The 20,814-nt window shown below is 54.1% G+C and overlaps 1 protein-coding gene across 3 annotated transcripts in view; it reads left to right on the forward strand.

The window, feature by feature from the left end:
• The window catches only part of SYT2 (synaptotagmin 2), a 104,861-nt gene that overhangs the window by 78,122 nt on the left and 5,925 nt on the right, over positions 1-20,814 (forward strand). For all 3 annotated transcript variants that reach the window (XM_027074718.2, XM_027074720.2, XM_027074719.2), the window contains exons 2-8: positions 13,724-13,918; positions 14,879-15,045; positions 16,402-16,521; positions 16,990-17,157; positions 17,529-17,696; positions 19,018-19,135; positions 20,068-20,201. In XM_027074718.2, the coding sequence (XP_026930519.1) occupies positions 13,741-13,918; positions 14,879-15,045; positions 16,402-16,521; positions 16,990-17,157; positions 17,529-17,696; positions 19,018-19,135; positions 20,068-20,201 (1,053 nt within the window). In that variant the 5' untranslated portion in view covers positions 13,724-13,740. The remainder of the gene's footprint in view (positions 1-13,723; positions 13,919-14,878; positions 15,046-16,401; positions 16,522-16,989; positions 17,158-17,528; positions 17,697-19,017; positions 19,136-20,067; positions 20,202-20,814) is intronic.

Consider the following 20,814-nt stretch of genomic DNA (forward strand, 5'->3'; position numbering starts at 1 on the left):
GTCTGGCCTTGACAGGCACGCCCCCAGCTTCCATGTCTCTCTCCTCCCTTCTGAAGAAGGGGGGCTTGATGGACGTGGTTGCTGGAGGGGAGGGTGCAGTACCTGGTGAGACCCCCACCTTCTCAGTTCCCTGCTGCCAAGCTCAGGGCTCAGGGCCGGTAGGGCCTGGCAGGAAATACAGAGGCAGACAAGACACATTCCACCTGTAGCCCTCACCATCCACAGGGAGCCGAGCCGCTCACGCAAGTAAGTCTGGCACGGGCAGGAGCGGTGCAGCGTCTCTGGGAGGAGAATCCCCGGGGCCTCAGGCTCTCCGGCCTCATGCCCTCCAAAGTGCCCCTCGCTTCCTGGCTGGTGTCGCAGCCTCCTTCCCGGGACGCGAGGTCTGACCTTGTGCCCACGGTCAGCCAGCCCCGCTGAGGAGAAGCGAGGAGAAAAACCACATGTGTCCAGGGTGCGTTGTGACTGATTTCATTCTCACAGTGCTCTGGGGGGACAGGCACCCTGCCCTGTCTTTGTAGCTGAGGAAATGATACCTGAAGCCCAAGCCCATCTCTCAGGATTGCTGAGCTCTGGGCACCAGGTTCCAACTCAGCCCGTGTTCCAAAGTCCACATTCTCCTCACCACACTGGCACCCCTCGTGAGGCTCATGCTCAGAGGCTGAGTCTCTGAGCATCTCAGAAGGTCCCCGGACCACTCTGGGAGGTGCAAAGGCACTTTCCAAAGCGTGGAAGTGTCGAAGGGGAGAGGCACCAGGTCTCCTGATGCCTCCTTCGGGTCCTACACCCCGCCAGGAAGCAGGGGACTGACAAGAGGTGACCGTGATGCTGTGGGGGGCAGGGGGTTGCGGGGGGGGCCTGCCGTCTCTCCCGCCTCCGAGGCTCTGTGGCCCTTCAAGGTGACCCACGCTGGAGTCTGTCCCCGCTCGCTATTAAGTACGGGGTCTTCACATGTCACCCCCCAGTTCCTGGACAAGCGGTGTGGTCTGACACCCCCAGTTCCCTCTTCCCAGGGCTTCTCGCGTCCCTGCAGGTGGCTCTGTGGCACACACATTTGCTCGCTTGTGTAGACACATGTGCACAGTGCCGTGCAAGTGTGTTAGCAGTCACAACACACACACGTGCACGCACGCAGAACCTTCCCGGCACCCCCTTCCCTATCCTGTTCCTTCACTGGCTGCTGTCACCCCAGTCGCCTGGGCCTGAGAGATGCAGAAACTCTCTCCTCTTACAGCCGCTGAGCAAACACGGCTGCGCCGCGGTTCCTCTCCATCACTCGGCTAATGGAGCCTTCTGCCAGTTGCCCACCTCCTCCTTTCCAGGCCGTGAGCATTGACTGGGGCCTAGGAGGCAGTCATCCTGGGCTGGGGGGAGCCCACTTCCCTGCCAGGGCGAAGATGGGGCCGTGGCAGGCTGCAGGCTCCTGGACAGACAGGAGCCCTGTCGGCCAGGCCCCAGGGAGGAGGCTCCTGGGTCTCTAACCTTCTCCCTCGGGGGCCACCTAGGGCCCCTGCCACCCTGCCGTGGCTCCCTGCCCCTGCCTGCTCCTTCTCTCCCCCGCCACCCCCACCACCCCCACCACACACTCACATTCGCACGCTCACCCCCTCCGACACTCTCAGAAACACATCACACGCACTCACCCCACACCTCCACACTCACACACTCCAATTAAAAGACTTTTGCGTTCAGCCTGAGCCTCTCACCCCCGGTCCCTTAGCGGGGCTCCCTTAGCGGGGCCGTGCTTAGCAGAGCTAGTGTGTTCAAAGCTTGTAACATTTAGTCGGGAAGAAGATGCATCAATTTTTAATGGTTTTCAGCTCAAAATGAAGATGTGCATTCGCCACGAAGGATAACAGGGGACCGTGCTGGAAAGGACGGTGCCGGTCACATGCGGCACAGCAGGGATCCCATTGATTTGTGTCAGATCATCACTGCTGAGCCACAAGGGCTCCTCTTCCCCGCGCGCTGCGCAAAGCAGCGGCCCCCTCCCTGGCCTGGGTCCCGCCCTTGTGCCCCACACTCACGGCACACTCGAAGTCTCCATGACACTTTGGGGGGCAGGCCTCTTCACCCCCTCCGCACCAGGCAGCCTGGGGCCCTGCTGGTCCCTAAGCTTTCGTGTATATTCCCACTCAGTCACCCGTCCAGGATCCCCCCACCCTTCCTGGCCTGTTCCCAAGTATCCTGACACCCAACCCATGGAAGACCTCTCCTCCGCCCCAGGAGAGCTGCCCACAGGTTTGGGAGACACTGTCGGGTGCTGGGCAGTGGGGGCTCTGGATGAAGGCCCAGGATTCTGAGTCTTGGGAGAAGGGGGAGGGAACGCAGCAGGTCCAGGGGTAGAGGGACCCCTTGGAGCAGCACCGCTGGAGGCCCCGTAGGCTGTCCTGGGCTGGCAAGAGCGGCCGGAGGTGACTCAGCAGCTTTTCCCCCTGCTGGAGTGAGCTGCTATAGTCTTCACTCCCTGCGGGAAGTCTGGACTCTTCCCCCAACGCGGGGGTCCCCTGTCCTGGTCCTGGCTGGGGTCTTGGCTGGGGTGGCAGAGGGAAGCGGGACCCCAGGGGCCTGGCCTGATGGGGGCATCCCTGCCCTCCACCGCCGCACCCCCTGCACCCGGCTATCGGCTGTCGTTAACCAAAGATGAACTGGAACCCGTGGGCTTGCAGGGGATGGAGGGAGGGGGGCACCAAGAGCAGGGAGTCAGGGACTGGACGGCTCACGCCGCTCTGCCCCCACTTGCCGCGATACTTGTGAGACATGAGATAACACACGTCCCTTTGGGGCCTGTTTCCTCATTGTTCAGATGGGGGGTTTGGGCTGCATTGTCAGCCGGGTGCCCTCAGCGCTCACAGTCCAGGGCTTAATTCACCTGTGACGGAAGAATATCCCCGCCCTGAGTCTAGGTTCAGAGACAAGTACCCTGTGGGGGGGGTGTGCAGGGCTGCAGCGTTCCAGGGGCCTCACACAGGAGCCCCCGGCCTTCATCATCACAGGCCAGCAGAGTGGGGTGGTTGACTTACGGATGTGCCAGCAGACCGGCCCAAGGTCACGCACAGCGATTGAGTGCTGGAATGAGGACTCAGTCCCCGCCGTCACATCCTGTGCTTCAGAGCTGTGACCTCTGCCCAGGGCCTCCTCTCAGCGGGCTGGGATTTACTGATCTCAGCCTAGAGGCAAAAGAAAGAAAATGAGCGTCATTGCAGCGGGAGAGATTGAAGTTAGACACTGGGAAGGACTTTTCTAGCTCTCCGGAACCTTGGAGTGGGTAGCTGCCCCGGAGCTAGTCAAGAGCAGGCCCTGCCTCGCTCTACCAGCAGTGACAACCTTGTTCCAAAGTGCAGGTGCATGTGGCCCGACCCGGGAAGGCTCATCAGGCCTTGGTACACAAGGAGCTCACAGACATGGGTAATTTATTTTCCCAATGAGCTAGAAAAATAATTCATTAAAACTTTATCCTCTGCCTCCCGGGACCAAATGTCGGACTGGAGCAGGGGTTCAAAAAACAAAGAGATGCACTTACCCTTAGGCATTGATCTTTTTAGCCTGCTAGCTTTGGTGAGAGGCATCTTGCTGGTTAACCTATTTCCACCTCATTACTTTGGTTTCCGCAACTACAACATGAGGAGAGATTAAGTAAGTTAGCTCCCCATTATCTGTATTAATGGAGGCCAGGCCTGAGTGTGATAATCTGCAGAAGTGTATGGTCCCCAGATCATATTGACTTGGTTTGGAGTGGGAGTTGGTAGCGAGTGTGTGTGTGTATGTGTGCGTGTGTGCGTGCACACGCACACACATGCACATGTGCTTTTGGTGAGGGGTGGGGATCAAACTTACTCATGTTTGTTGTGGGGTCAGAATCCGATTTTTTTTTTTAAGGTGGTATCTGATATGAAGTGCTGGGATAGTTGAAAGGGCAGAAATTACCTTTTTTTTTTTTTGGTATTTTTATGTAATTTATTTTTTAATTTGCCTCCAAGTTAGCATATAGTGCAACAATGATTTCAGGAGTAGATTCCTTAAAGGGCAGAAATTACTTTAAAAAAAAATGTTTATTCATTTTTGAGAGAGAGAGTGAGCGGGCACAGGCATGAGTGGGGGAGGGGCAGAGAGAGGCGGGTGACAGAGGGTCCCAAGAGGCTCTGCACTGATAGCAGAGAGCCTGATGCGGGGCTCAAACTCACAAGCCATTAGCTTATGACCTGAGCCACAGTTGGACTCTGAACAGACTGGGCCACCCAGGTGCCCCAAGAATCTGATTTAAAAAAAATTTTTTTTAAATGTTTATTTATTTTTGAGAGAGACAGAGCACAAGTGGGGGAGGGGCAGAGAGAGAGGGAGACACAGAATCCGAAGCAGGCTCCAGGCTCTCAACTGTCAGCACAGAGCCTGACGCGGGGCTTGAACTCACGACCTGTGAGATCGTGACCTGAGCCGAAGCCGGGTGCTCAACCGACTGAGCCACCCAGGTGCCCCAAACCCCAAGAATCTGATTTTGAAGGGAGTCTCATCTGGGAGGATATCAGTGGAGCCCAGAAGCCAGCTGGAGGTGAGTGTGGGGCTTTAGAGCTCCTGACCCATTCTAGGGCACAGGAGAAGCAGGGCGAGGAAGCAGGGTGGCCTCTGGGCAAGGCAGGGAATGTCTTGACGATGCCTCCCAGTCTGGGGCAAGTTAGGCGACTCCTGGCTGAGCTACATAAGCCCCTCATTTGTTCTCTCTCCTGTGAGGCTGGGAACTGGGCTCCTGATTCCGAAGCACCGCGGGGAGGGGGAGGGGACAGGCAGATATATTTGTGTGGTTCGAAATCACAGAAATACAGAAGGGTTCGCAGTGAAATATGTGCCAACTACTCCTTCCCAACTCCCCTCCCCTGGAGCAACAGCCAATGTCACCAGCTCCCTGTGCGTCTTTCCAGAGCCAGTCTGTGAATATCTCAGCACGTATATACACACAGCCCCCCCCTTTCCCCATGGATATTATGCTTAGCTCGTGTGCATATTCATTTTTTGGTTAACATTCTCTTGAGATCATTCCACATCAGCACCCAGAGAGTAAAGCCCTGGAGCACCTCCACGATGCTCCCGCATCAGCTGACCACGAGCAGAGCAAAGGTCCTAAAAGCAGAGCATCCGGGAGCTTATGGGAGTGGGTGGGAGGCCAGCTCACGCTGCCTTCTGCAACTAGTCTAACCCCCTTCCATCCTACCTGACAGGTTATGGTCAATGGCGTCTCCCTTTAGACACAAGGATTACTGCTCGGCTCTGAGCAACCTCTCGGTGTTTGGAGTCAAGGGGACACAGCCTCCAGACACAGGCTGTTTTCACTTGTTAGGACGCCCTACCTGGGTGTACCCCAAGGCTTTCGGTGCATATGAACCTTTTAATACCCACCGGTGGCCCTGCTTCCTGCCCTGCTTCAGGCCTCTTCCTCTGGGTTGGTCCTATGGTGACAGAGAGAAAAAGGGATAAGATAGAGGATTCAATCAGGTCGTCACTAGCCCTCCACCTCCTGTCCCGCCACCAGGCCAAACGTGGCCATTCCCCCTGCCAGAGGGGGCCAGAGGCAGCTAGCTAGTGCTCGGAGATCCCAGCGTGATCCCAAGCGTGTAAGGATCCTTAGACCACACACACCACCTCTCCTGGCCCTGTTCACCCGAGCCCGGCCCCTCCTGGTGCAGCCACTTCCAACAGCCAGGGTGTCCAGCAAAGCTTGGCTGAAATGGCCGTATCATTGCTTTTCTCAGTGACGGTGCAGGGGTGAGGGAGGACAGTAAAGCCTAAAGCCGGGGGAGGACGTCAGGGAGGGGTACGTGCAGGGGGGGAGGGCTAGGTGAGTGGTGGCTGCAGCCCAGAGTGGGACTGACTTCCCCTGAGGAGAGACGCAGAGGCCAGGGCGCCCAGAACTGTCACAGGAGCCAAGTGGCCACCCTGGACAGACAGACAGGTGGATGGCAGCCAGCGGGCTGGGGGAGGAGGTCCTGCATGGACTCTCCGCTCTAGCTACCTCCCTAGCTTCCGCTCCACCCCTGCTCCTCACTGGGGGAGACCCTGCCTTCCTGAGCCACCCCAGAGGCCTGTCCCCCAGCCCCACCCCGGGGGGGGGGGGTGGTGGGATAGGGATCCGGAGAGCAGGAGACTTGGCCTCAGGCAAACTTAGGCTCCAGTCTTGATGCTGACTGTCTGGCAGGCACTTAGCTGAGCGAAATGTGCCTTGTCTCTGAATTGGAGCTCACAACGGTGCCCTCCCAGACGGATTAACCGAGAACGAGAACAGAGACTTAACTGATTATTAAGTGTGTCGCACCTGTGGTTTCCTTCTGCGGCCTTTGATGGGAGCCAGGTGGAGGGCACTGTCCAGGTGCACAGAGCCTTCAAGGCTTAGTTTACTTCCAACCACTGGTCTTGGACTTTTGCTTCCCCTGGCAAGTCTTTCTGACTTCTTAGAACCTCGTTTCCCAGTGTGGCCACTGACCACCTGCATCAACGTGAGCCAGAGTGCTCGTTGTTAACCTGCGGGTTCCCGGGCCACACTTCCAACCCGCTGAGCGAGGCTTTGAGGGCGAGGTGTCGTGGCGGGGGCGGGGCGTGGTCTGCACTTCAACAAGCTTCCCAGGGGCTCCCCAGGAACGAGACCCTTCCTCCTTCCTCATCCCTTCCCCTGTCTGCTCCTTGCTGGGTCTCCCGGCCCCTCCCCCCCTTCAGACCTTGACCCCTCCCTCTGCAGGCGCAGAACAGGTGCCTCCACCCAGCCCCCCGGCCTGTCTCCCAGGTGTCCTGGTTTTGGTGTCACGGCACCTTGCAGCCGTCCCTGCCTGATGATGCCATTTCATGCTTTCCTGCTCGGGTGATTCTGACCAGACAGAGGAGTTCAGTCTGTGCCGGGAGCCCCTGGGGCCTCAAATCATTTATCATTCTCAACCCTTCCAGCTGGCTGCCTTCCCCAGGACTGCAGCCTGAGCCACAAGAGAGGCCAAGACAGCTGTAAATCCCTGAGGATTTGACTTTTCCTCCTTGCCGTGCTTGTCTCCGCCTGTGCTCCGACGCAGGAAGCCTGCATTCTAGCGTGGGGAAGAGTCCTGGAGACGGAGGAGGCAGCTGTGCTGCTGGGGAAGGAACTGGACGGGGTTCCAGAGACTTAGATTCTGCCCCCAGCGCTGCCAGCAGCCCGGGCTGTGTGGCCTTGGACGAGGCACTTCACCTCTCTGGGCCTCTGTTTTCCGCAGGAGTCTTGGGAACTGGTGCCAAGTTTTCAACAGCTTGTTTCCTTAGCTTCCGGTGGACTGAGGAGGGAAGAAGAAACTGACCCCTTGGGCTTACCCAAGAGGGAACATAAAAGTCGTTTTTATTTATTTTTATTTTTTTTAATGTTTATTTTCGAGACAGAGAGAGACAGAGCATGAACGGGGGAGGGGCAGAGAGAGAGAGGGAGACACAGAATTGGAAGCAGGCTCCAGGCTCTGAGCCATCAGCCCAGAGCTCTACGCGGGGCTCGAACTCACGGACCGCGAGATCGTGACCTGAGCTGAAGTCGGACGCTTAACCGACTGAGCCACCCAGGCGCCCTGAAAGTCGTTTTTAGAAACGCTTAGGAAATGGTTGGTGATGTCACAAGCATTCACAACTGCGAGAGGTCTGAGGCACGATAGCCCAGGCATCGCGGACGTGAGGAGTGCGCAACTCATCCATTTCCCGAGGATATTTTTTGAGAGCCAGCTGTGTGCTAGTCAGAAATGCCTACATTCCTGAGTCTTAAAGTCGAGTGAGTGGAGACACAGATAAAATGTGTGGTGTGTCTGTTGGTGATAAGTGCTGTGCAGAAGACGAAATAAAGGGGGGCTGAGATGCCAGTGGTTGGTGGGAGTTTGCCTTTTCAAAAATGGTCATCACGGATGACCTCGCTGCGCTGAACACACAGCTGTGTGGAGGCCTGCAGGGAAGAGTGTTTCAGGCCGAGGGAACAGCAGGTGCCAAGGCTCTGAGTTAAGGGTGTGCTTGGCATGAGTGAAGATCTGGAAGGAGGCCAGCGAGGCAGAGGAGGGAAGGAAGAGAACCAGGGGGGAGGAGCAAGGGCACGGGGCTGGCTGTGCAGGGCCTTGAAAACTTCTGTGAGGACTGGGTACTTTGAGGGAAGTAAGCCGCTGTAGGGTTTTGTTTTAGTAATAGGACCGCTCTGCCTGCTGGGCTGAAAACAGCCTTGAGACAGACGAGGGAAAGAGGAGAGACCGGCTAGGAGCCTCCCATCATCCTTGTCCTGATAGAAAGGCCCCCTGAGAATGGCGGGCCGCAGAAGGCCCCAGGGTAGTTCAGAGGGGCAGAAGGGCTTGGAGGGTCCTCTGGAGGGCACTGTGGGGTCTTGAGGTGGGGGGAAAAGGGCTTGCTCGGCTTTCTCTCTTTTTACATTTTTTAAACTCCCTCGACTCTGGAAAAGACGCAGAAGAGCTAAGGGATAAGGGTCATTGAGTCACATCGGAGGAAGCGTCTCCTGAGAAGAAATGCCCAAAGGGCAGCCTTGGAAAGATGAGAAGCACTTCTCAATGCTCTGGGCAGGTTCGGGCCATGGAAAGGGCACTCACCATCCCCGTTCACCTTAGCCTCAGCTGAAGGCATTAGGAATGCAGACTCCGTTTGACAGTTCAGCGGTCTAAGATTGGAGAGGTAAAAGAAACCATCCAGGGTCCAATGGCTCATAAGAGAATGTGCCTGACCCCGTAGCATGAGAGGCCGGCTGCAAAGGCAGAGGGTGGATGGACGGCTCGCGGAACCGTGGACACCGCCACTCACTCGTGCCGACTTTGGAGTCTCATCACGCACACGCACGGGTGCACACATGCACATGCTCCCCAGGCCTCGTGGGGAGCGCCCTGGACCCAGCCTGGTGACTTGGAGCGGCTAGATCGAGTCTTAACAAGCCTGTGGAAAGAGCCCTGAGTCCGAGTCCTAGGCATTAATGCACCGGGTGGCCCTGGAAGGACGGGCTCCAGTGTCATCTGCAAAATGACATAACGTGTCCAGTGGTCTAGAGTCTGTGTCCTGCTCATTCCTTTTTTCATCACGTACCACATGTTTACTGAATGCCTCTCATATGTCAGACAGTCTGGTATCTGCTAGGGCAGGGTCAGCAAAATTTTTCTTCAAGGGCCAGACAGTAAAGACACGAGGCCATACAACGTGAGACTCAGGGCAGGGGAAGAGGAAACGATGATGCTGGATACAGGACACGAGGGCCTGGTAGGCCACCTTCAGGATTGTGGCTTGTGTCCCTGGAATGGCTTTTACCCATAGTGACATGATCAGATTCATGTTTTAGGAAGATTGCTCTGGTGGCACCTGCAGAACTGATTGGAGGTGAGCAGGAGGAAACAGAGTATGGGTAGAATGGGTATATCGAGGGCCCAGCTGGACCTCTGGGCCTGGAGCTCAGGAGCGAGTCGGGCTTTGGCAGCCATCAGAATGGGGATGTGGCTGAGGCCAGGGCGTGCAAGAAGTCACCCGGGGGGACACTTGGCCTGGGAAGAGAAGCCTTGGGGGCAAACCTTGAGGCAAGCGATGGAGTCCGAATTATGATGAAAATCAGGAGTGGTTGGAAGTGAACATGAGAGAAGTCAAATACAACCAAACGAAAAGCTCTGCTGGGTTTAGTGAGTGACCCTGTGGTCACCCGCGACTGTGCAGAGAGCCACTTCAGTGGAGTGATGAGGCAGAAGCCACAGTGTGGGCGCTGAGGAGAGAGAGTTGGGGGCGAGGAAATGGAGACCATTGGTGGAGTGTGACCCTGAGGGGAAGGGGAGGCTGATGCAGCTGAATGAGGAGGGGTGGGGAGGCTCTTCATTGCTTGGCTGGTGGTATTTTAAAATGGGAAGAACTGAGCAGAGGGAACCTTTCTGATGCCCAACCTTTCCTGTTCCTGTCTTTGTTTGTTATTTGCACATTTCAGTCGTTTTGTATCACTCAATAACTGCCAACTCGTAAAGATATGGTAGTGACTCAGATGAAAACATTCACTGTTCTAAAATAATTCCTGAGCATACAAACAACTTTTCATAAAAGTGTATCCTCTACCATCTGAGAGGTGGTGTGGTCTAGAGGAAAATCGCACTGGGCAGGCATTAGGAGACCCGGTTACCAGTCCCAATATGCTATAGGTCAACTAGATCTGAGCAAACTGGTTGACCAGGAAAAGTTGGGGATAAGAAAGCACATGCATCAAGAAGGTGGCCTGAGAAGGTCAGAGGGGACCCCTGAGATGGGGGGATTGGTCTTAAATAGGAGGAAAGTACTCAGTTGAAACAGGAGGTCAGGAGGAGAGGGCGGTTTATATGTAGGAAGGTCTGTGGTTTGGCGTAGGGTGGGACGTTGTCAGAGATTTCTCTTCAATGGCTTCTGATAATGACAGGCAAGGTGTTGGAGCCATGGGAAAGCCATGGGACTATGAAACAGAGGGTCTGGAGTGTCCGTTGTGAAGGAAGGCAGAGTGAGTTGATGGGGAGCATATATTAAGGTTCCTGTGCAGGGTTGAAGGACTGGGTGGTGTTGAGAATCTACGGGGTGCCCAGCTGCCCTCATGCAGGATGCTCATCAGCAGTGCTTAGCACTCTGGGGGTGGCAATGGAGAGGAAAAAGCTGATAGTGGGTGTCTTAGCTCAGATTGCTATAACAAAATACCGTAAACTAGGAGGCTTATCAACAACAGAAACGTATTTCTCACAGCCCTGAAGACTGGGAACTCTGAGATTGGGGTGCTGGCAACATTGGGTTTTGGTGAGAGCTCTCTTCCAGGTTACAGACTGCCGACTCCTGGCATCCTCACATGGCAGAAGGAGCCAGCTAGCTCTCTGGCCTATTCTTCTCAGGCACTAACCCCATTCGTGAGCTCCACCATATGATCGAGACACCTCCCAGGTCCCACCTCCTAACACTGTCACGTTGAGCAGTAGATCTCAACGTATGAATTTGGGGGTGGGGGCGGGGCACAAAAACCCAGTCCCTAATAGGATTTCTCCAGGAGCGGTGTTTTGCCAGGTGAGTGATGGTGCCTCCGGGAGGTCAAGGAGATTTCTGGAGGAAGAACAGTCTAGGCTGTAAATGCAAAGGCTGTGAGTTTGTTTGGTGAGCCTGTGACTGGCAGCAAGAAGGCCAACATGGCAGGAGCTGAGTGGCTGAGAGCAGAAGTGTTAGGAAATGCATTTGGGGAGCTAGCCAGGGGCCAGAGGCCAGACCATGCAGAGATTTTATCTAAGTGTGATGAGAAGCCATTGGAGGGTTTAAAATAAATGGATCTGGCTGCAGTGCAGAGATTAGACTAAGCAGAGGAGAGTGGAAAGCTTCCAGATAGGTGGCTATTGTAAGACTTCAGGTAGAGGGGTGGGAAGTGGCTGAATTTGGAAAACATTGCGAGTGGAGCTGAGAAATTTGCAGATGCCTTGCAGGTGGGGGTGATGGCAGGAGAGAAGCTTAGGATGACCCCAAATACTTTCTAGATGTGTAGCTGAGCAGGTGGGCCCTGAATCTATAGACCCCATCCATCTATGGGCACATGGCCCTGAACCTGCCTTTTTAAAAAACATTTATTTATTTTTGAGAGACAGAGAGAGACAGAGCACGAGTGGGGGAGGGGCAGAGAGAGAGGGAGACACAGAATCCGAAGCAGGCTCCAGGCTCTGAGCTGTCAGCACAGAGCCCGATGCAGGGCTCGAACTCACGAACCATGAGATCATGACCTGAGATGAAGTTGGACGCTTAACCGACTGAGCCACCCAGGCAGCCCTGAACCTGCCTTTTAGCAAGAGCCACGTTCTCAAGCATCTTCGTTATTCCCCTGCTATCTGGGCAGCTTTGTCCTCATGTCTTATGTTAGAGGTGGATTTAAAAGGGACTTCCAGGCACCGGGCCCTGGAAAAGCCACTGATCTGTGCCGCTGCTTTATTAACAGCCCTATGTTCCCTTCGAGTAGCTGTATGTCATTCCCCTCTGGTGATTCCCCTGGAACACTGGAGAATCTTTCATGGGAACTTGGGGATGACAAGACATCCATTATTGACTGTTTTAAACTCTTTCCCCTTCCCTCTGGAGTCATGGTGCATTCTAGGCTTTTCCTCACTGCCACCAAAGTGCAATTTTCAAGATGTAAATTTGTACACATTACCTGCATCCTTAAAACCCTCTGACAGCTTCCCATTTCTCTTTGGGTAAAGACAAAACTCTTTGCCATGGCCTGTGAAGTTATGTGCCTGGGCCAATCTGGCCCACTCTGCCAGCCCCATTTTGACCCATGCTCCTTTCATTCTGGTCTCCTTTTAAGGTTCTGTACTAATCACACTGCTTCCCACCTCAGGGACTTTGCACATGCTGTTCTCTCTGTTTAGGCTGCTTATTCCTCTCTTCCTCACCTGGATACTTCCCAGTATCCTTCAGGTCTCAGTCCGTTCCTCAGGAAAGCAATTTTTCTCTCCCAGATTAGGTCGCATATGCCCCATTATAAACTCATACCGCCAAAGATACCAAAGAATCTCTCCTTTTTGGCATTTCTCAGAATTACAATCTTACATTCACTTATGTGCAGTTATTTAATCCACTTTATGGTAAGTTCCACAAGGGAAGCATGATACGAGTTCAATAAATTTGTTGAATGAATGAATGAATGGCTGTCACATTTGTCCTCTCTCCTCTGTCCCCTGCATTCCTATTCTCATCTGGGTCCGTGTCATCTCTGGCTGGTCTGTTGAACCAGCCCCCTCTTGGCCCCCAGCCCCAGCCCCACCTCCTCCAATGCCTGTGGAGCTATCTTCCCATAGCTCCACTTTTAACAGAGCAGGCCACTCCTCTGCCTTAAATGAATGCTACCACAGTAATATTTTTTACTAGCAAAAACTTGGAAACCATCTAAGTGTTTAATAGCAGAATATTAAACAAATATGGTACTTCCATGTAATGGGTATTATTTAGCTATTCAATAATATAGGAAATTTTTAGTGATAAAGGAAAAGAGTTATGATAAAATCTTATGTTAACAAAAGGTAGAATGTCAAATTACATGTAATCTGGTCTCAATATGTAAAACACACTCTGAAAATCTACTGTTATAAAATGCTAACCCGAGTTATCTCTGGATGGTAAAATTATGGGCAGCTTGTCTTTCAACCTCTTTTCCTCTGTTTTCCAGAGATGTTGATGTAGATTGGAGGCAGGGATGATGACAGCCGGAATGTGATAGAGACACGCAGAGAATCTAGGCAGAGTGAGGTCATGGAAGAAGTTAAGGAAAAGAGAGGCTCGAGAAGGAGTCTTTGATAGTAGAATATTGCCTCCTTCCTAGAGTTGTGCAGTTGGATTTAAACGAGATATATGAAAGTGATTAGGTTTACAGGCTTTGGAGTCAGGCTGACTGGCTTAAATATCTAAATGACCTTGGGAACTTCCATTTCCATATCTGTTAAATGGGAATAATAATCAAACATTAAGCTGTTGTTTGAATTAGAGGAGATCATGCACAGTGCCTGGCACATATAAGTACTAACTTAATGATAACTGTTATTGTTGTTTTACCACAGTTGTTAATATTATGTTATTATATTATATTAATATTATGAGAAATATCTTTGAATTATAATGGGATTCTTAATAGTCTTTAGCTTTTGAAGAGTGTTCCCCAGTCCTTTGGGCAGAGCTTTCTGCACTTGGACCTCTGGGTTGTTCATCTGCTCCCATCATCCCCTCTCATCTGCAGTGATCCCCTCTGCCACCATGAGGAACATCTTCAAGAGGAACCAGGAGCCCATTGTGGCTCCTGCCACCACCACCGCCACAATGTCAACTGGGCTCTTAGACAACTCTACCGAGAGTGGGGGCGCTGGGGAGAGTAAGGAGGACATGTTTGCCAAGCTGAAGGAGAAATTCTTCAATGAAATCCAGAAGATCCCCTGTGAGTGTCCCAGGTGGCTGAGAGGGCGGGGCAAGGCCAGGGTCAGTGCAAGGCCTTATGGGCAGGGCAGAGCCGAGGAAGGGTAGGGAACACCCCTGAGATGTGATTGGCTGAATGTGTGGATTCCAGGATGGACTATTTGGGGAGCCCCTTCAGGAATGGGGGGTGCCTGACACTAATAAGGGGAACAAGGAGGCTTATGTGCCCCCGTCTCCTAAGGGGGAAGAAAGTTCTTACAACTTAGAAAACTGTCAAAATATGAAACCGAAAGAAGATGAAAAATTAGGAAACAGAAGCCATTGTTGAAGTTTCCCAGTCACACTTTGAAACTACCTTAGTTTGGAAGACAGAAAATACGCCCCCACCCCTGCTTTCTGAATTCTTGGCAGTGGCTATTGAGGAGTCACCAGACATTAAGGGGAGCAGCCCTATCAGTGGGAGATGGTTCTTCAGGACCATGGAGAGCATCCAGGGCCCATCCCCAAATATTTGCGCTCTGCAAAGCCAAGCTGTCTAGGTCCTTAAGGAGCTGGCCTTCTGGCTTAGGTCAGCCCTCTCAAGCCTGGGCATAAGGAATGAATGGGTCAAAGGAGCTCTTCCTACACCTGGGTCAGATAAGGACCATCCCATTCTTTCCAATATAAGCCAGTTTTCCGTAGATCAAATGAGTCAAAACCCAATAGAGCCAAACTGACGTTCTTCCTTGTTATACACCTGACTGCTATCTCTCAGTTAGTAGGCTGTATCCATAAGGACGGTAGGCTCAGGAGAGAGCAAGTATTAATGAAAAGGCATGCAAAGTATAGGCAAGTTGCATGTAAATCACTCATGGGTGTGTGGTTAAAAAATGTGGAGTGTGGACATTGGGGTTCATCTCTCCCCCCCATTTTTGCTGATGCTTTGGGGTCAGGGACTATAAGGCAGAGCACTGCTGACTTCTGGGGTCCTCTCTGTGGGCAGTACCACCCTGGGCACTGATCGCCATTGCTGTGGTCGCTGGCCTCCTGCTCCTCACCTGCTGCTTCTGTATCTGCAAGAAGTGCTGCTGTAAGAAGAAGAAGAACAAGAAGGAGAAGGGCAAGGGCATGAAGAATGCCATGAATATGAAGGACATGAAAGGGGGCCAGGTAGGAGAAGACAGTGGTGGGGGGAACTGAGAGGGGCCCAGCCCAGGCATTCCAGGTGCTGAAAGGTGAAGCAAAGGCCTCTGGGCTGTTCTACAGCCAAACCGGCTTCCCTCCTTAGAATGCCACATGACCCTCCCTATTGGCTACATCCCTAGTAAAATGTTGTCTACCCATCCCACAGTGGAAAGGGGGGGCTTTTTCATGTGTGTTCATGGATGCATCCTTGAGAAGACAGAGGAAGAGCATAATATACTGACTCCCCCGCCAAAGAGGCTATTGGGACAAAATGTTGGAAAGAGAGCCCCTCCAACCTGCCAGGAAGTCACCATGGGAGTGACCCTGTGTTTTCCTGCCAGAGACTAGAGGACAAAATCTCACTGGAGGCACCTACTTGGTTGGGGTGGGTGGGGAATCAGATGGGGTAAAAGAATGGTCCTGAGGCACCAAGACCAGGGCCAAGGGGAGTCCATCTCTTGTCATGTAATAATTTGGTTTATTTACCCCTGTTTTGGGGGTGTTAATTGGCCTGGAAAAGTCCTTTGATAAACCCAAGTGCTTCCTTCTTAATGTTTAAGTTTACAAAGGCTTCTCTGTGCTTCTCTTTTGCCCACATCTGTTCTGAGAGTGACTAGGAGAAGTCTCTTGCTCAAGGAATCAATATGGAGGATGGCAGGAAGGGTCTGATCTCAAGAAGTCAGCCAGAGATTAAAATGGCCTTTGAGTGCTCTGTGTGTGTGTGTGTGTGTGTGTGTGTGTGTGTGTGTGTGTGTGCGCCTGAAGCCTGCAGTGCAAAGTCAGGGAAGGGGGACCCCCAAGAACGATCTGGGTGTAGCCCGACCTGGTCTCACCAGGTGGCTGTGACTTCAGGGGCTGGTCTGAGATGTAGGATGTTTTCTTACATCACTTTCTTCCTTCTCTTCTTACCTCTGGGGACTCACCCTGCTCCTGAATTCCTGCAATGCACTCCTGGTAAGTCTTGCCTAGAATGGGTGGGGCCTGAGCTGGGGGAACTTTTGGGGAGGAGCTAACAAGGGAAGCACCCCTCCCCCACCTCAAGAAGTCTAGAGCATTGGTGCAGCACCTGGTCTCATAGCACTGTGTCTTGAAGGGAGAGAGGCACACCAAAACCAGAACTGGGTCTTCCAGACACGGTCTGGGGTTCTGAGGGGCTGTCTGGGGGCTTTGAGGGGCTGTGCAGAATCAAGCCCCCTGCACAGTGCCACATTCCTTCCTGTTGCCCCGCACCAGCTCTGAGTCAGGGTCTGCACAGATGGGCTGGCTTCCTGATGCCCCTGCGCCAGGCCATGTGGCTCCATTCTCTCTTAACTCGCCCCTCCTTTCCTCCAGCCTTCACAGGAGGACGACGATGCAGAGACAGGCCTGACTGAGGGAGAAGGTGAAGGAGAGGAGGAGAAAGAGCCAGAGAATCTGGGAAAACTGCAGTTTTCCCTGGACTATGATTTCCAGGCCAACCAGGTGTGAGGGTGGGGCTTGGCGGCAAAGTGGGGGATGGGACAGAGGGCTGGGTGGGAGGGAGATAGAAACAGCTCCACACTCCCACAGCCCTCACCCCCACTTTGGCCCATAGGCATTCCTCCTTTCCATGGAGTGGGGTGGGCTGGAAACCGCAGGCAGGTACCCCTGAACATTGACTCTGCCTTGGCCACCAGCCTGCTCTAGAGAAGGTTCCCTGGCCCAGATTGGCATCCACCAACCTTGGGCAAATCAGTTGCCCTTTAAGCTACTGCTTCTCCTGATGTCATTCCAGATTCCTGGGGGTGGAGATGGAGACCTGTCTTGCTCTCTAGCACCAGCCTGTTCCCACCTCCCCAGCTGCCCACCTCTGGTGGTGGTGGTGGGGGAGTTGGTGGGTGCTGGGTCTAGGGCCAGGGCTGGTGTTAGAGCAGTCCTGAGACTCAAGGCCCTCCCTCACTCTCTCCACAGCTTACCGTCGGCGTTCTGCAGGCTGCTGAATTGCCTGCCCTGGACATGGGAGGCACCTCAGACCCTTATGTCAAAGTCTTCCTTCTTCCAGACAAGAAGAAGAAATATGAGACCAAAGTCCATCGGAAGACATTGAACCCTGCCTTCAATGAAACCTTCACCTTCAAGGTGATGTGGGCTGGAAGGGTAATGCCACGTCCCTCCCTGATCCCAATTCTGCTGGGAGTTCTACAGACCTTTCCTTGGTTCTTAGCTGTGGCTAAGGCCCTGGAATGAGCTCAGGCTGGAACAATGGCAGGCTGGACTGTGGGCTTATGTGTGAGGTCACTGCTCAGCCTCCTGTAGGACTGGGACATTCCCCTCCCCCCCCATCCACTCTGCTCCCCCAGAGCCTGGGGTCTTCTCTCTGTCTCTACAGACTCATCAGGAGTCCTGCAGGGTAGTAGGAACAGAGCTCTAACCAAAGGCTCTGCCCACAGAAGCCCTGGAGGTGCATGAGTTGGCTTTGACCCCTGTCTGATCTTGCTTGTGCCCTTCAGGTGCCATACCAGGAGCTAGGAGGCAAAACCCTGGTGATGGCCATCTACGACTTTGACCGCTTCTCCAAACATGACATCATTGGCGAGGTTAAGGTGCCTATGAACACTGTGGACCTTGGCCAGCCCATCGAGGAGTGGAGAGACCTGCAGGGCGGGGAGAAGGAAGAGGTGAGAGCAGAGACCATGTGGAAGATAAGTGTGGCTGCCCGCCTGGGCTACCACCTATTGGCACGACGGAGATGGTAGGCTTTAGAGTTGGGTGAACTGGGTTAGGACCCTAGCTCCACAACCCCACCTGTGTGACCCTGGGCACATCACTTAATCTCTTTAGATCTGGATTGTCTCCTGTAGTGTTTTTGCAGATGAGAATTACTTATCTCTGTAATGCACCTGGCATCCAGTAGGTGTTCAAGTAAAGGAGAACACCATTATTATTTTTACTCCTAAGTTTCTGCTGTCACCTAGGGCCACTGGTTTATGACTTCATGCCTCAGTTTACCCACAAGGAAAGCCCACATTTATTTTAAAAGATTCTCAGCATGGGGGCTTGTCCTCCCAACAACTGCTACGGCTTTGAGCACTTACCCAACATTTATTGGGCACCTACTGTGTGCCAAATATTCCATTTTAGCCACTGCTCCTTCCAAGCATCGGTCATGTGTCTTGGCCAAACCCCTGCTGTGTGGCCAGCTCAGTACCAGGTGGTAACGGAGGGGGCGAGAAGGGACGCTGAAGACACCCTTTCTTACCTTGGGGCTCATGCTGTGTGAAAGCAGGGCTGGCACACTCGAGCCGGGATATTGGCCTGAGCGACCTGGTCTCTGAGAAGCTTGACTCTGGCATGATGTGGGCAGAGCTCTTAGAAACCAGGAGTCCAGCAGGTTTCGTCCTGCCCCCAGTGCTAAATTGTTGTGGGACTTTGTGGGAGTCTCACTGGTCACAAAGAACCCTTGCCTTATCTCCATGAAGATGTTGCACTGACAGCACATAAGAGAAGGGACACACTGTGCTTTGAAGACCACAGGTCACACTGCGAGTGGAATGGTCGACAGGGGCTATCGAAAGGGTTGGGAGTAATCAGGGAGGAAGGCTTCCGAGATACTCGCTTTCCCAGTGTCCTTGGAAATGAACCCTTGGGTACCATGCCCAGCCTCCTTTCCATCTCCCCTTGGCCTGGGGTGGGAGCCCGACCATGCCCCGCGTGTGTCCAGATCCACCCAGACGTCACTCGCACATTCCTGCCCACAGCCTGTACTCTGCTCCCCTCACTCCTAAGGGCATGGCTCCTGCAGCATCACTCTCAGGGGCTTTGTTGAACTGCAGCAGGAGGCCCTGCGACCTTCTCCAACATCACAGATGTGGGGACTGGGGACTGAGAGGGCTGGGGATACACCACCACCTTGCTAGTCTTGACAAGATGGGGGTCCGCCGTGCTAGAGGCAGTGGGCTGGCTAAGATGACCCTGGGTCCTGCTCTTCCCCCTGGACAGCCAGAGAAGTTGGGCGACATCTGCACCTCCCTGCGCTACGTGCCCACGGCTGGGAAGCTCACTGTCTGTATCCTGGAGGCCAAGAACCTGAAGAAGATGGACGTAGGTGGCCTTTCAGGTACATGCAGAACTTCTGGCTGCCATTGGGTGGCACCAGCGAGCCGGTCACTGGCCTGAGTTCTCTGTTCACATATCCATTGTAAGAGCACTTTCTGGCCCTGGGATACAGAGAGTATCACCGAGCAGCTGTGGGTCTGAGCGCAGGACTGTGGAGCCGGAGATGTCTGACTTTCCCTCCTTTCTCCACGGGTCCCCTGCCCCCACTCTGAGCTGCTGGGCAGTATAAGCCATGGAGGGAAGAACCAGAGAAACTTGTGTAGGAAAGCTTGCCTCTGTCACGTGCCACAGTCCGGAACACTTTTCCGGGAGGCGCTCTGCTGGCCCTACCCTGGAAGGGGACTTGGGGGGTGGGGAGCACACGGAGTGGGGCCGGCCCACAGCACAGGGTTCTGGTGGGACAGCGGAGCACGCACTTTCCCGAGAATCAGGCCTGTGCCTGGGCTTCCACTGGTGGGGCTGGCTGCCGGCTCTGTCACTGATCCGCTGTGTGACTGGGGGCACATCACTTCACTTCTGTGAGCCTCGGTTGCTCATCTGCAAGGTCAGGAGGATTGGATTGAATCGGGGATGGCAGATGTGTGTGGTGCCTTCAGCACTCCTCTGTCCCCTGCGTAGGACAGATATCACCAAGCGACCCCCTCACTCTTTCTAGACAAGGCCTTACTTAGTCTCAGGAATGTCCCCAGTGTAATGCTCCAGGCGTTACACGAGGCCACAACCAATCAGCCCGAGGTGGTCCTTGAAGCGAAACCTTTTTGCCGCCCCTGAACTGGACGCTTACTCTGCTGCTTTTGGACTCAGTGGCCCATGCCTTAGGGCTTGCTGGGTGCCTGGCCTTGGTGGGGTGGGTGCTCTAGGCGGGCAAGTACGTTCGGTGGGAGGGTGGGGCACTAAGGGTGCCTTTCTGGGGCCGGGATTCTCCCTGCACAGACCCCTACGTGAAGATCCACCTGATGCAGAATGGGAAGAGGCTCAAGAAGAAGAAGACGACGGTGAAGAAGAAGACCCTGAACCCCTACTTCAACGAGTCCTTCAGCTTTGAGATCCCCTTCGAGCAGATTCAGGTGCTCGGGTTTTCGGGCCTGGGGGCACAGCAGTGGGGGCATGAGGGAACTCACCCAGACGCCTCGAGCCACCTCGCTCGCCCTGGTGGGAAGGGCTCTGACTCTCATGGTGCCGTCCTGGGTCCTCCTTCCCGGGGCCCCTGCCAGAAAGGGCTTCCCCCTTTTCTGAGATGAACAAGAACCACTCCAAGCCATCCTACCCATCATTCCTTGGGAACTGCGAGGTACACGGGCGTTCAGTGGGCCTGTGAGGTTGGAGCTGCCGGGAGGTAGGGGTATAGCCTCGTCCTCTTCCCGCTCCTCCTGGTGCAGCCGCTTCCTGCCTTGGCCAGCCTTCTCCCACTTCTGCTGCCCCCTGGGTCTGCTCCCAGGTACCCCTCTGCCCCCTTCCTCTCTCCTCTTCCCCTCCATCCTTCCCTTCTCTACTGTCTCCTTCCTTCCTCCTACCAGCAAGCTCGGTAAGTGTTGGAGGTGAGGTCTGTTTTTCACCATGAGGGGGCATGAGTGAGATCTGAATGTGGCGGGACCAGACACCCACCGAGCCGCCTGGAATTGCAGAGTGCTGGATCCTCTTGGAGTCTTGGTCCTTCCCTCTTTGGAGTGAGCTGCTCCC

The sequence above is a fragment of the Acinonyx jubatus genome, chromosome E4, assembly GCF_027475565.1.
Source record: "Acinonyx jubatus isolate Ajub_Pintada_27869175 chromosome E4, VMU_Ajub_asm_v1.0, whole genome shotgun sequence".
Classification (NCBI taxonomy): Eukaryota; Metazoa; Chordata; class Mammalia; order Carnivora; family Felidae; genus Acinonyx; species Acinonyx jubatus.